Source organism: Ascidia mentula, chromosome 6, assembly GCF_947561715.1.
Source record: "Ascidia mentula chromosome 6, kaAscMent1.1, whole genome shotgun sequence".
NCBI classification, from domain to species: domain Eukaryota; kingdom Metazoa; phylum Chordata; class Ascidiacea; order Phlebobranchia; family Ascidiidae; genus Ascidia; species Ascidia mentula.
The window spans coordinates 20730100-20742493 of NC_138571.1; the positions used below are offsets into that span (position 1 = coordinate 20730100).

General features: G+C 40.9%; 1 protein-coding gene and 1 pseudogene across 1 annotated transcript; one reads left to right on the forward strand and one right to left on the reverse strand.

Annotated features, from left to right (window-relative positions):
* LOC145907427 (unconventional myosin-X-like) overlaps nucleotides 1-12394 on the forward strand; it is a 63560-nt pseudogene that overhangs the window by 9242 nt on the left and 41924 nt on the right.
* Nucleotides 10313-11240, reverse strand: LOC145906719 (uncharacterized). The gene is made up of 2 exons (XM_082994172.1): nucleotides 10503-11240; nucleotides 10313-10345 (listed from the first exon to the last, which is right to left on the reverse strand). The coding sequence occupies exons 1-2, from the start codon at nucleotides 11238-11240 to the stop codon at nucleotides 10313-10315; spliced, it is 771 nt and encodes a 256-aa protein (XP_082850298.1).

Genomic DNA, 12394 nt, shown 5'->3' on the forward strand with positions numbered 1-12394 from the left:
TCGAACAATGTTTACATTCTGTGTTATTTTTATTGATAAGAAATAATGACGTAACGTTGGATGTTTTAACTCTGCAGGCGTTCATGAAGGAAATTCTCGAACAAAAGTTGGAAAAGGCGCGATTTGAAAAGGTGTCACGTGCCGCTATTATCATCTTGTGAAACCCTAGTTTTTTGGGGGTCTGCATAAAAACTTGATTGTTATTTTGCCGCCATTATTCAGGGGTTTGTTGCGCGGAGGAAGTTCAAACGCGTTCACAAGGCGATCATCACAATGCAGAAATTCGAGAGAGGAAGGAAAGCAAGAAAATTATTCAAACTTCTTCTCGCAGAAAAACGAGAGAGGGAGAGAAAAAGGGCGGAGGCGACGATCGTCTTCCAGAAATACACTAGAGGGCGGGCAGCCCGGAAGATGTTTAAGGTAGGATGTTGCTGTTTTTGGATGGTTTCAATGCTGTTGGTAGTTTTAGCACAGGAGTACACAACCCATGCATGTCATATTAGTTGTCACATGCCAAACATTTGCGTGACCTCTTTTCAGTGATTGATGCTTGCTGGCAAGGAAACTTGACGCAATATTGTTGGACAAACATACTATCAATAAACACACTTGGAGTTTACGATTTTCTACTTAAAATACTAAATACACCCAAAGCACTGTCACTTTGTGTAAAAAGTCATTGTGTGCATTTGATGATACGATTTCCATGGCAACCTTCATATTTACACCTTCCCATTATTTAGATCCTGCTTGAGAAACACAGACAACTCAAGGCTCTTAAGGAACAAATGGAAAGGGAGAGGAAACAGAGGGAGGAACAGGTTTGTCCGTCCCTTACTTTCCTTTTACCCCCCAGCTTTATAAATTTAAAGGTCACAATAACATTGTGTAAGAATCCTGGAACAGAACGGTTTCCTCCAATTTTATGAATTTCCACAGAAATTGTTTGACTAATATTTAAAGTTTGACATCGTGTTTGCAATAAGTTTGTTGAGGTTTCAAAAGTTGGGCGAATTGTTCTCAAAAATTAGGTTTTTTGAATAAACTAAGACAAGAAAATGGTTTCTGTAGGCGCGCTTGGAACGGGAGAGACTCGCGAGGGAGGAAGAAGAAAAAAGGCGAAGAGAGAAACAGGAACAAGAGGTGGTAAAAAAAACCTTAAAATTTTCTGATTTCCTTGCATAGAAGGAAAAGTTACCTTTCCTGTGTTGATTGTTTGAAGAAACCCAGACACCAAATTGCTTTAAATCTCAACAATCTGATTTTTGCAGTGGAAATACTGAAAAGATTTATTTTAGCAATTGGTTGACATGTTTGTACAAGTAACACGAAAAGTGCAATATTTTCTGTGTGGTAATCATTCCCACAATACTTGGTCACTCTCTGATTATCTGGTGAAATTTCCCCTTTCCAGATGGCGAGAGAGGCTGAAATGGCCAGGGAAGCGACGGAGAACGGATTGGAGGAGGACGCTGAGGGTCTTCCTTCACCCCCACCGCCCCCACCTTGTGAAAAAATGTACAGCCCCCGCAAATCCATGGATGGCGAACACGTGGGTGCTTGTGTGTGCTACGTATACGTTTTTGTGAAACAAATCTTGTTCTTTTAAACAAAATACTTGCTTTTTGGGTTGGTTACTTTCCAACACTTGGAACTTTTAATTTAATTGTTTCTTGGTTTCCGCCAGCAAGAGATTCAAATCATATTTCTATTGTAAAAAAACAACTCGCCTATCTCTTCGGGCAGGAATCGGCTCTTGCGTCACTCGACGCCGTCATAGATTCCGCTGACGTAGACAGTGCTCACTCAACCGTGAACAAGAGGATGCTCTCATCCGGTGGAGAAGAGGAGCTTGATGATGCGGAACGGGAGGAGATGGAGAGGATCTTCCAACTTGAACTTGAGATCGCGCAGATGCATCGACGAAGCGAGGCCAGGGAGAGTCTTGCGCTGGAAGTGGTGAGAATGAGTGTTGTGATGTCATAATATGAGTCAGAATACTGGAAGTTATTAAAGAACAATCTAAGTTGGCAAAAAACTAATCTGGTATTTTTACAAAAAAAGAATTTTTGTTTGTTTTGCTGACTCTAATAATTTTTAATCAGGATCAACCTGAAGCAACCGATGAATTTGTAACGAACGTGGGTGAGGAATATTACCCCGACGAGAAGGCAGACGAAAACAGAGGAATGGACATTCTACAGGTTACAAATATAAGTTGTTTGCGTGCAAACAACACTGTGAATGTTACTAGGATTTTGTTTTGTCCATACTAACAATTCAATCCGGCTCAATTGCATAATGGGGGTTGCTATTTTAAATTCACTAACACATGATTTTGCGTAACTCGAGATCACTCTTATCATTTGTAATTCCGGTAATCAATCCGATGACGTCATCCTCGTGACGTAGCAAGTCAGCTTGTATTAGGTCTGAAATCATCTTAAAATAATTTACCGTTTAAATTATAATTGGTCTATAGTTTAATGGCGTTTTACTGATTGATTTTAAATTGCCCCCGAGTGCGTAATATTGTGATTTATGCAACGCATAAGCGAGTTACTCGTAACCACAAAGCAAAGTTCGGGGTGCTGGTGATACTATGGACAAAAAAGAAGATTTTTTAAACATTTTGTTGCTCCAGGATTTGGGTTTTGAAGATTTTGAAAGCCAAGTGGACGCAATGATGCATAACACATCGTATGACGTCGATCAAATGAATGTACGATATTTGTTTTTGTTTTAAGCTGATTTGCACGTTGTTTTGTAACAGTTACCTGAGTGGCGACGAGTCACATTGTAAGTTTCCGTGACGGGGAAGAGGTTGTGGTTATATTGTTTATGTTTGCAGGGAAGTATTCTCGCACTGGGTGACAATTAGTAAACAACAATGTGGCAGTCGTTTTATTTATGCTAGGAGCAAACGATTTGATATTATTTTATTAACACGTAACTCTGCAGTTGCCCGTGTGCGTTTTTCTTTTGCTACAAACAGACAAGGGTTTTGATTCTTGATTATTTAAAGTTAATCTTTATCGTTTCTCAACTAACAACAAGTGTAAAAGGTTAATTTCAACCTTACATGGGAAAGTTAGTAAACAAATATTTCCCCGACCCACAGAACACACAGGATGGAATTGTTCCAGATGACGAGGAGAATTACGAAGCGGAAGACATTAAAACGTCTGATATGGACGACGGTAAGTGTTTAAACGCTTTGTTTCAAAATTTCGCAGTTTTGACACGGGGTGCTATTACTTCTATGGCAAAGTAATGACGACATCATGTGATTTGTCGTGACGTAATCAATGTTTTTGTATTGAAGTGATGCATGGGGGTTGAACTATTGCTGGTGTTTTCAATCAAACTTGTTGATAATGAAACATTATTCATGGGCGTTTACCCACTATAGAGAGTTATTACACTGATTCGTCGTTTGATGACGTCGATGATGACGACATGAGTGACGATGGAACGTCCACTAGTGGCGGTATGGAGGTCGCAGAGAAGTGGAGTCCCAACGTATACTTTCATTCCTACCTCGACGTGAAGGTTAGACGGAATAATATGTTGGACTGAGATTTCCACCTTCGTGGTTCCCAGTGTTCACAACTCGCATTCGTCCAACATGTTCTCACGGCGCACTGAAATTTCGTGACGTTTTAGGGATGTAATAGTAATACAGTTGTTGGTATTGATCAGTTCGCTTGTTACGTATCACATTGATCAGTGCAACAACTGAATGGTTGCTCAGTTTGTTATGGAAATAAAATTCACCTCCACGTAAGTTGGCCAACAACATTTAAGCAACAATCTAGCAAGCGTCACACCAACCTCTTCCACTGTGAAGATTGGTTGATATTTGAAAACACATCATTGCACAACCTTACAACCTGTTATAGGGTGGCCTCATGAGCCAGTGGAAGAGACGGTGGTGCGTCCTGAGTAACAGCACTTTCATGATCTTCAGAAGCAAACAGGATAGTTTAAAGTGTGGCTGGCTGTTTAAGAAAGCTGACAGTGGCAAAGGAACTCTGAGAGGAACTCTCCCAAGGAAGAATTGGCAGAAAAGGTTGGTGGTCGGTGATGTATTTCATCTTATATTTCCGTTGTTAGTTCTACGTAGCAGTTGTAAGTTACACGAAGCTTGAACACTAAACAAGGTACAACAACAAAACACTAAACAAGGTACAACAACAAAACACTAAACAAGGTCACAGAGAAAGAGAATGGCATTGACATCATTATGACGTCATCAAAAGTGCACCACCTTTCGGCGGAATCGAGCGAGGAGGCGGGGGAATGGTACAGGTGAGTTTAAATCAGAATCGCCAACGTTTGGGAAAAAGTCTTTGGATGCAGTGTGGACTTTCACTGAAAATACTGTGAAATGTTATTGAGTGGAACTTTTTTTCCGCAGCATGTTGATGAAGATTGTATCGAGCACGGAGAAAGAGATAGCAAACATGGAAAGCGAGTTCGCGAACCCGAAGAACGCTCTGATGACGGTCGACGGTCAAACCGTTACCCAGGCAACCGCAACATCTGTGTCAGGTGACTCTCGTGTATTTGAGCAAGTTGTCAGTTTCTCTTGAGGGAGAGGACGTTACAATATAAATAGGTTTTGGGAGTTCTGGCACTGATTTTAATCTCAGGAATCGGTTACATTATGGATGCTACATTAGAACCAATTACTCCTATCGTGGCATCGTGGCGACAAGATGTGAATAATATTAAGTGGTTTGTGACTGCAGGAAAGTCGAACACGTTCACTGTGACGACATCGCAACGTGTTTACACTTTCGCGAGTGATTCGGGGGAGGAAATGCATCACTGGATCACTTTACTCAATGAGAGCAAGAACACAGCAAGTTCAGGCGACTCGGTACGTGTTAAACAGACAGAAACCAAACCCCATTTGACTTCAGGTTATAAATGATTGCTTCACAATTTGTCACAAATCAAAACGACAAAGTGAATTTTTAGAAAAATTACACAATAAGTTTTGTCAAGAAAATAAAAGTCAGTAACACTTTCTTTTATAACTCAATACATATTTTCTTTGTGGTAAGAGAACTCTTCAGGCTCGCCCACAATCTCAAATATTGTTAATACACTTTCAGGCTGGCCAGGATTCTTTCATACAGCAAGGTTGGTTGCTTAAAACATCTTTCGAGAAGCAGAAAGTGAGTCACCAACGTCGATGGTTCGTTCTGAAACCAAACGCGATCGAATATTTCAAGAACAGCAACCGCGATGCCCAGAAGATTGGGTCGATGGGACTCAACAGTCTCTGTGTTGTCACCTCACCGGACGAGAACGTCTTTGTAAGTCCCTGGTGTATGTAGGAGTAAAAGTGGGCTTTCGTGTGTTTACTAGAGATGACTACTTGTTAATCGAACCTCGCTGTGAGATCCTGTATAGCTGGACGATTCCGTCTTACCATGTAAAACACGTAACAATTAAAATCATAAAACGAATGTAATAAAGTTTAATAATATGTATGTTGCCTACACAAAAAGCACTTGTTTAAACAGGATCAGTCTGGTATAATACAAGGGAAATATACGTTGATTCCTTTAAGCATGTGATTTTTTGTGTAATATTACTGAACATTGACCGTCAGCTGTAGTTTCGATCCACACTTTCTATACTAGAAGTTACGCCACCTCTATTTCACTACAGACGCAGACAGGTTTGTGGGAGATTGTGGTGTACGGGAGGAAGCACTCCCTCCGACTCAGCACGGAGGTAGAGGAAGACGCGAACATCTGGAGCAGTGAGATCCAGGCTATGATAGATGGACAACCTCTGATTATCACCAAAACAAAGATCCTAATGGACAAGATCAAGGTACAGAAGTGTAGAATTGAAACTGAGCTTATTGCTTGGAGTAATCTGCTTACAGGGCAACTATTTCGATCTAATATGTCGGTAATGTGTCTGGTGATTATCTTGCCACTTAGGTAGCCAGGCGAAAACCTCATTGCTTTGAAATTACCTGCTTAAAAAACACATCAGGAAATATTATTACAATGTTGTTAACAAAACGACTCTGCCCAAAGCATTTCATTATTTCACTTATATTTAGCATGTTGACCATAGTGTATGAAAATATGACTAAAAATTGTGTATGTTGCAACAGCGTTCAGACGACAATGAAAAGGAGATCGACTTGATCTACAAGAGGAACCCAATCTTCAGGCAATCAAGCGAGCCTTTAAGATCCCCTTTGCTATCCCTTCCATACGAACAGGTGAACCAGCAATTATTACAACTATCCGTCCCAGAATCCAATACTAACGCAAACTTAATAGTGCTGCAAGTATCCACGTGGTTGTCATAAAACCACGATGACGTCAACATCATCTTACCCGAACTATCTGTGACGTAACATTGCTCATATTGTTGTGTTGCTAACGAACCAAGTTGATTATTCCAAAAAAAATAAAAAATTAATAGTTTCGCTACTTAGAAAAAAGGGCATAGAAATCATAATCAACCGTTGTTCGCTCACAGGTGCCCTCTCGTGACGACCACTACACGTTGAGGGACGAGGCTGTGAGGATTTTAACGTCCTCCTTCAAATGGAAGAACGGACTTTTCAGAACATTGAGGAGGAAGCGAAATCACTCCAGGTAAAAAAATGAAAAAATCGTTTTTAAATTTTGCTTTTTGATATTTCTCGAATTCCCGCCTGTAATTGAGTTTCCTCCCCTATATATTTGCACATGTTATGACAATGACGTTTGTCAGGTAATTGTGGATCTTTCTTTGCAATGAGTGGGGAACGATGTTCACATATCACAATTTATATCAAAGTTTTACTTGACGTCAATCAGCATTCAAAACAGACAATCAAAAAGCATTGCGACACCGTCCAGCCAACAAACCATCTATCTGTTCGTTCCAGGCGATCATGCGAGTGTGCCACGGCTCCAAGCTATTCCAGGACGAGCTTTACCTCCAATTAATCAAACAAACCGCCATCTACACCCTCCAACTCACCACAGACGAGCAAATGTGTGACCAGCTTCATGTGACGTCATGTCCGCATTACTGGCATCTCATAGCTTGTATGTGTTGCGCGTACCACCCATCACGTCCCGTGCTGTCTTACCTGAAGCTGCATCTGAAGAGGTATGACGTCACTAAGTGTGTAAATAACTTGGTTATCCAATGTAGAGTTCGCGGAACCCTTGACACAACAAAGGTTTACTAAATTTGGGGGTTCTTGGTTAAGATAAACAATCTTTATAGGTTTCGCAGACGAAAAGTGTAAAGTATTTGCCTTCAGGTACAGCCACATACACGCTTTCCTCGAGTAATTTATTGTAATGACCTCTCCGGCATACAGAGTGCTTATAAAGCGGTCGTTACGCTTCAACGAGCACACGTGGTAATTGCAACACAAACACAATATATAACAATCCTCCCTACAAACAAATCCTAATTCTCACATCCATATCTGGTTGGCGGATGTCGAGTTCTCGTAGGATAACGAGCATGTGTGTCGTTCGAAAGGTTGGAACGGTTATCAAAAACAAAATCGTCGAAACACGGCGAATTACATTGTACAATATCACGAACGTTATTTCCCGACATGTCAATTAACTGATTAATGTGACGCTTCCAAAGAAATTTACAATTTACACGTACAAGATAGGTCAGTGGCCCGAGAACTTTTTCAATGACGCCAACTGCCCAACGCTTACTACGAGCGCGATAATCTAGGGTTGCCACTTTTTGACCAACTGCAAATGTTCGTGGCCGTTGCCCGTGGTGTTTGTCGATGTGCTTTTCTACACATTTCTCGACCCTTCCCTCTCCCGCGGATTGAACAAGATCCAGGCGGGTTCTCAGATTGCGCTTGATGAACAGCTTGGCAGGGGACTCTCCTAACAATGCATGAGGAGCATTGCGGTAGGACAGCAAAAATCTTGACAGTTTGCTTTTGATGCTCCCGGTTTCGTTTGACATCGACTGTAAACCTCTCTTTACGGTTTGTACAAATCTCTCCGCTTGGCCGTTTGTGGCTGGTGAGTATGGAGCAGTCTTCATATGACGAATACCGTTCATCTTCAGGAACGTCTGGAACTCCTGTGAAATGAATTGAGGACCATTGTCAGAAACAATCTTTTCCGGAATACCGTTCCTCGAGAAAACGTTGCGAAGTTCGTCTATAGTTGCAGCCGCCGTGGTGGAATGCATTGGGATTACCTCTGGCCACTTAGAATAGGCATCCACGATCACCAAGAGCATGTGGTTTTCCACAGGACCTGCAAAGTCTATATGTATGCGTTGCCATGGTTTAACACAAGTTTGCCAGGGGTGGTATTTTACTACAGGTGGTACGTTCCTATTTTGTAAGCACCCCGAACAGTTCTTGGACAATTCTTCAATATGTTTATCAAGGTTGGGCCACCAGACGTAATTTCGTGCGATTTGTTTCATTTTCACAACACCCAGGTGTCCGTTGTGTAATTCCTGCAAAATAGAGGACCTTAGATTTTCTGGAATAACCACTCTGGGTCCCCAAACCAAACATCCGTAAAATGTGGATAACTCATTTCTTCGATAATAATATGGCATATTGGCACTTTCCGGCACCCAATTGCCCGATGTCACGCAAGCAAACACCCGTGACAAAATTTTATCCGAACGTGTGTGTTTAGCAATATCCTCGGCCGTTACAGGCAAAAAGTCAATCTGCTTAAAATAAAAATTGCTTGCAGCATCGCACGAGGTTTCAGTGGAACCTTGCGGTAATCTAGACAAACAATCAGCGTTGCCGTGTTGAGTTGTACTGCGGTATTCGATGGAATAATTGTGGCCGGATAAAATAATGGCATAACGTTGCAAACGTTGTGCCGACATTACAGGAATGCTTCTTTTTGGATGAAATATAGAAGTGAGAGGCTCGTGGTCAGTCACTAGCGTAAAATGTCGACCAAACAAGTAAATGTGAAACTTTTGCACAGCCCACACAATTGCTAAAGCTTCTTTATCAATTTGCGAATAGTTTTTCTCGGACTTAGACAGAGATCTCGAGATGTACGCAATGGATCGCTCAATGCCTTCCGGCATTACATGTGACATAACTGCCCCAATGCCGTACGGCGATGCATCACATGCTAACTTAATTGGCAAATTTACGTCATAATGCGTAAGAACCTTATCAGAAGCCATCGGTTTACGAGCTTTATCAAATGACTGAATGCATTCCAAGGACCAGTTCCATCTACGACCTTTCTCTAAAAGTTCACATAACGGATGCAACAAAGATGACAGATTGGGCAAAAATCGATGATAATAATTAACTAGGCCAAGGAACGAACGAAGCTGGGACACATTCTGTGGGGTCGGACAATTTGTGACCGCCTCAATTTTATCTTGTGATTTATGCAATCCCTCTTTATCTACAACATGGCCACAAAATTCAATTTGATTCTTGAAAAAATCACACTTGTTCGGATTGACTTTTAACCCATAAGACGACAATCGCTGGAGAACATTTCGCAGATTTTCTGTATGTTCTAGATCTGTTGCTCCAGTTATTATCATATCATCCAATAAACATTGTACTCCTTTTAACCCTTGCAACACTTGATCCATAGCCTTTTGCCATAATGCCGGGGCTGAAGCTACCTCAAAAACTAGGCGGTTGTAACGAAAGAGTCCTTTGTGCGTATTAATGGTAAGCAAATGTTTACATTCGTCTTCCATTGTCATTTGCAAATACGCATTTTTTAAATCCAGTTTTGTAAAACGATTTCCTCCAGCTAACGTGGCAAAAATATCAGTTACTTTAGGCAAGGGATATTGCTCTATGTTTAAGACTGGATTTAAAGTTACTTTAAAATTACGGAGCCATCCTTTTTCAACACGGGTACGACAGGGGTTGCCCACTCACTGTAAGGAACGGACTCCAATATCCCTTCAGATGTCAGCCTCTCTAATTCAGCTTCAACTTTTTGCTTTATGGAGTATGGAAGTGATCTGGCCTTACAGAAAACAGGTTTTGCGTTAGATTTAAGATATAATTTTCCTTTTATTTCTTTTAATGTTCCTAATTTGTCATCAAACACCTCTGGAAACTCGGTGACCAGCGGACAGTTTGTTACATTAAACTTCAAACAACTAAAAACTTCATGACTTCCAGATTTACAAAAGGCACGCAGCCACTCACGACCAAATAAAGTCGGACCATTTATTTCCACAACATAAAGGTTCAAGTATAAACGGGTAGATCGGTATTCCACCGTAACTCGCAGAAACCCCAGAGGAATGATTCTCTCATTTGAATAAGTTTTTAAAACAATGCTTGTTGGTTGAAGTGTGGAGCCTTTAAACAAATTTTTGTAATCAGCTTCGGACATAATAGACAGTGCAGACCCAGTATCTAGTTCCATTATAACAGGTTTTCCGTTAATTAGGGGTCGAAGCACTATATTATCATTTTCTGTAACACCAATGGAATTTAAACAACATTTTACTGGCACCTGTTGATCTTCGGAAGCAATGTAGTTTAAATTTCGCTTGCTTCGATTCCGACAAGTCGATGCAATATGACCAATTCTTCCACACTTGTAACACTTGGCACTTTTGAAAAAGCAATTGAATTCTTCATGACCAGAGCGACCACATCTGCCACACGCTCTTCGGTTTCTTAGATTTTCATTTCTACTAAACGTGTTAATGGACATGTCATTATTTCTCATTATTTTTGTATCAGCATCGGCTTTTTCCAAAGTGTTAGCTATTAGCACGGCTTGGGAAAAGTTCAAATTACTTTCAATTAACAATCGCCGCTGTGTGGTCTCCGAAAGTATAACACAAACAAATCTTTGAGTTAATGCATCGTCCAAAAAATCACCGTACTGACAATTTTCACTTAACTTTCTGATAACAGCAACATACTGATTTACAGATTCTCCAGGAATTTGATCACGCTTTCCAAATTTAAAACGTTCAGAAATTTTGAGGGTCGTAGGGCAAAAATGTTCTGTTAAAATTTTCACAATTTCCTTGTATGTTTTTGAGTAAGTTTTGGAGGGTGCAACCAAATCTTTCAAAAGACTGTATGTCTTAGCACCAACAAAATTCAAAAGCGCCGGTACCTTTTTGTCATTAGGAATGTCATTAATTTTGAAGAACTGTTCAATTCTTTCCACGTACGTTGGCCATGTTTCCGTTTCAGCACAAAATTCACCAACACTTCCCAAGTAAGACGATCCCATCCTCGTCGCCAGTGTAAAGTATTTGCCTTCAGGTACAGCCACATACACGCTTTCCTCGAGTAATTTATTGTAATGACCTCTCCGGCATACAGAGTGCTTATAAAGCGGTCGTTACGCTTCAACGAGCACACGTGGTAATTGCAACACAAACACAATATATAACAAAAAGTTTGTGAATATCTGTTCTGAGCGCTAATTCTAAAACATCTCTAACCCCACTTTTGTTGGTAAACCAGAATTTATTGCTTGCCTCAATGCTTTATATTCCCAGTAAATTTGAAACAAAATGCTCGTTTAATGAGAGATAAGCCAACAAATATCTTAAACCTTAACGTCCACCGACGATTTTGCCGGGCCAAAGCACTTGCTACTAAGCAGTAGTTTTGCATTACAGCGGTTCGGCTTCATACCTCGCGCTGTTGACTATACACTTGAAATGTGCCTAAGATACCTGGGAATCTGTACAGTAATGATTATTCGGGGATCCCTTTTCACCGTTTGTTGATTAACATCCGTTATCAGGGTACAAGAGCGATTTCCTGTCACTCTTGGTGGAGCTTATGCTGAGTTCGGTGAAAATGCGCTGAGTCAGCAGACGTCACGCAACGTGAGATGGTTCCTTCCATTGCTGAGATTTGTGCTGTGCTGAAGATGAGGGACTTGGTCACTGTGATTAACTGCTATGGTGGCGCAACATGCGAAATCTACATCAACTTTGGCAAACGAAGAGTTTCGTCAGATTTTAATTCTTTCAGGGGTCGAGTCTTTTTAACACGTTCCGGAAGAGAGGGATAAAGAAGGTGAAGGAGGAAGGTGAGAGCGGTGAGATGAAGAGGACTCTCTTCCTGGAGGAACTGCAGGATGTCAAATCAAACGTCCTGGATAGATGGAGGAGATTGAGAGGAATGCCGCAAGAAGACGCCGTGGTCAGTATCACAATAATCTCACTAAACAATAAGACTGGAGTTTTGTGTTATTGGATGTCGGTGCATCTCTGCCCGTGGTTGATATTTATTGGCATTGTATTTGGGTGCTTGATGTTTAAATATTATTCGCATAATTTTATGTTCAGCATATTTCGCGTTCTCTTCATTCCGTCTAATTCCTTTTATCTCAACAATTTGTTTCAGGCTGAATATGTTAACCTTGCACGT

Bases quoted from the DNA above. Each gene is read 5' to 3' on its own strand.
- LOC145906719 (XM_082994172.1), bottom strand. From the start codon at position 11,240: ATGGGATCGTCTTACTTGGGAAGTGTTGGTGAATTTTGTGCTGAAACG. The intron at 10,346-10,502 runs GTGCCAGTAAAA...ATTTGTTTAAAG, and splicing joins TTGCTTCCGAAGATCAACAG to GCTCCACACTTCAACCAACA.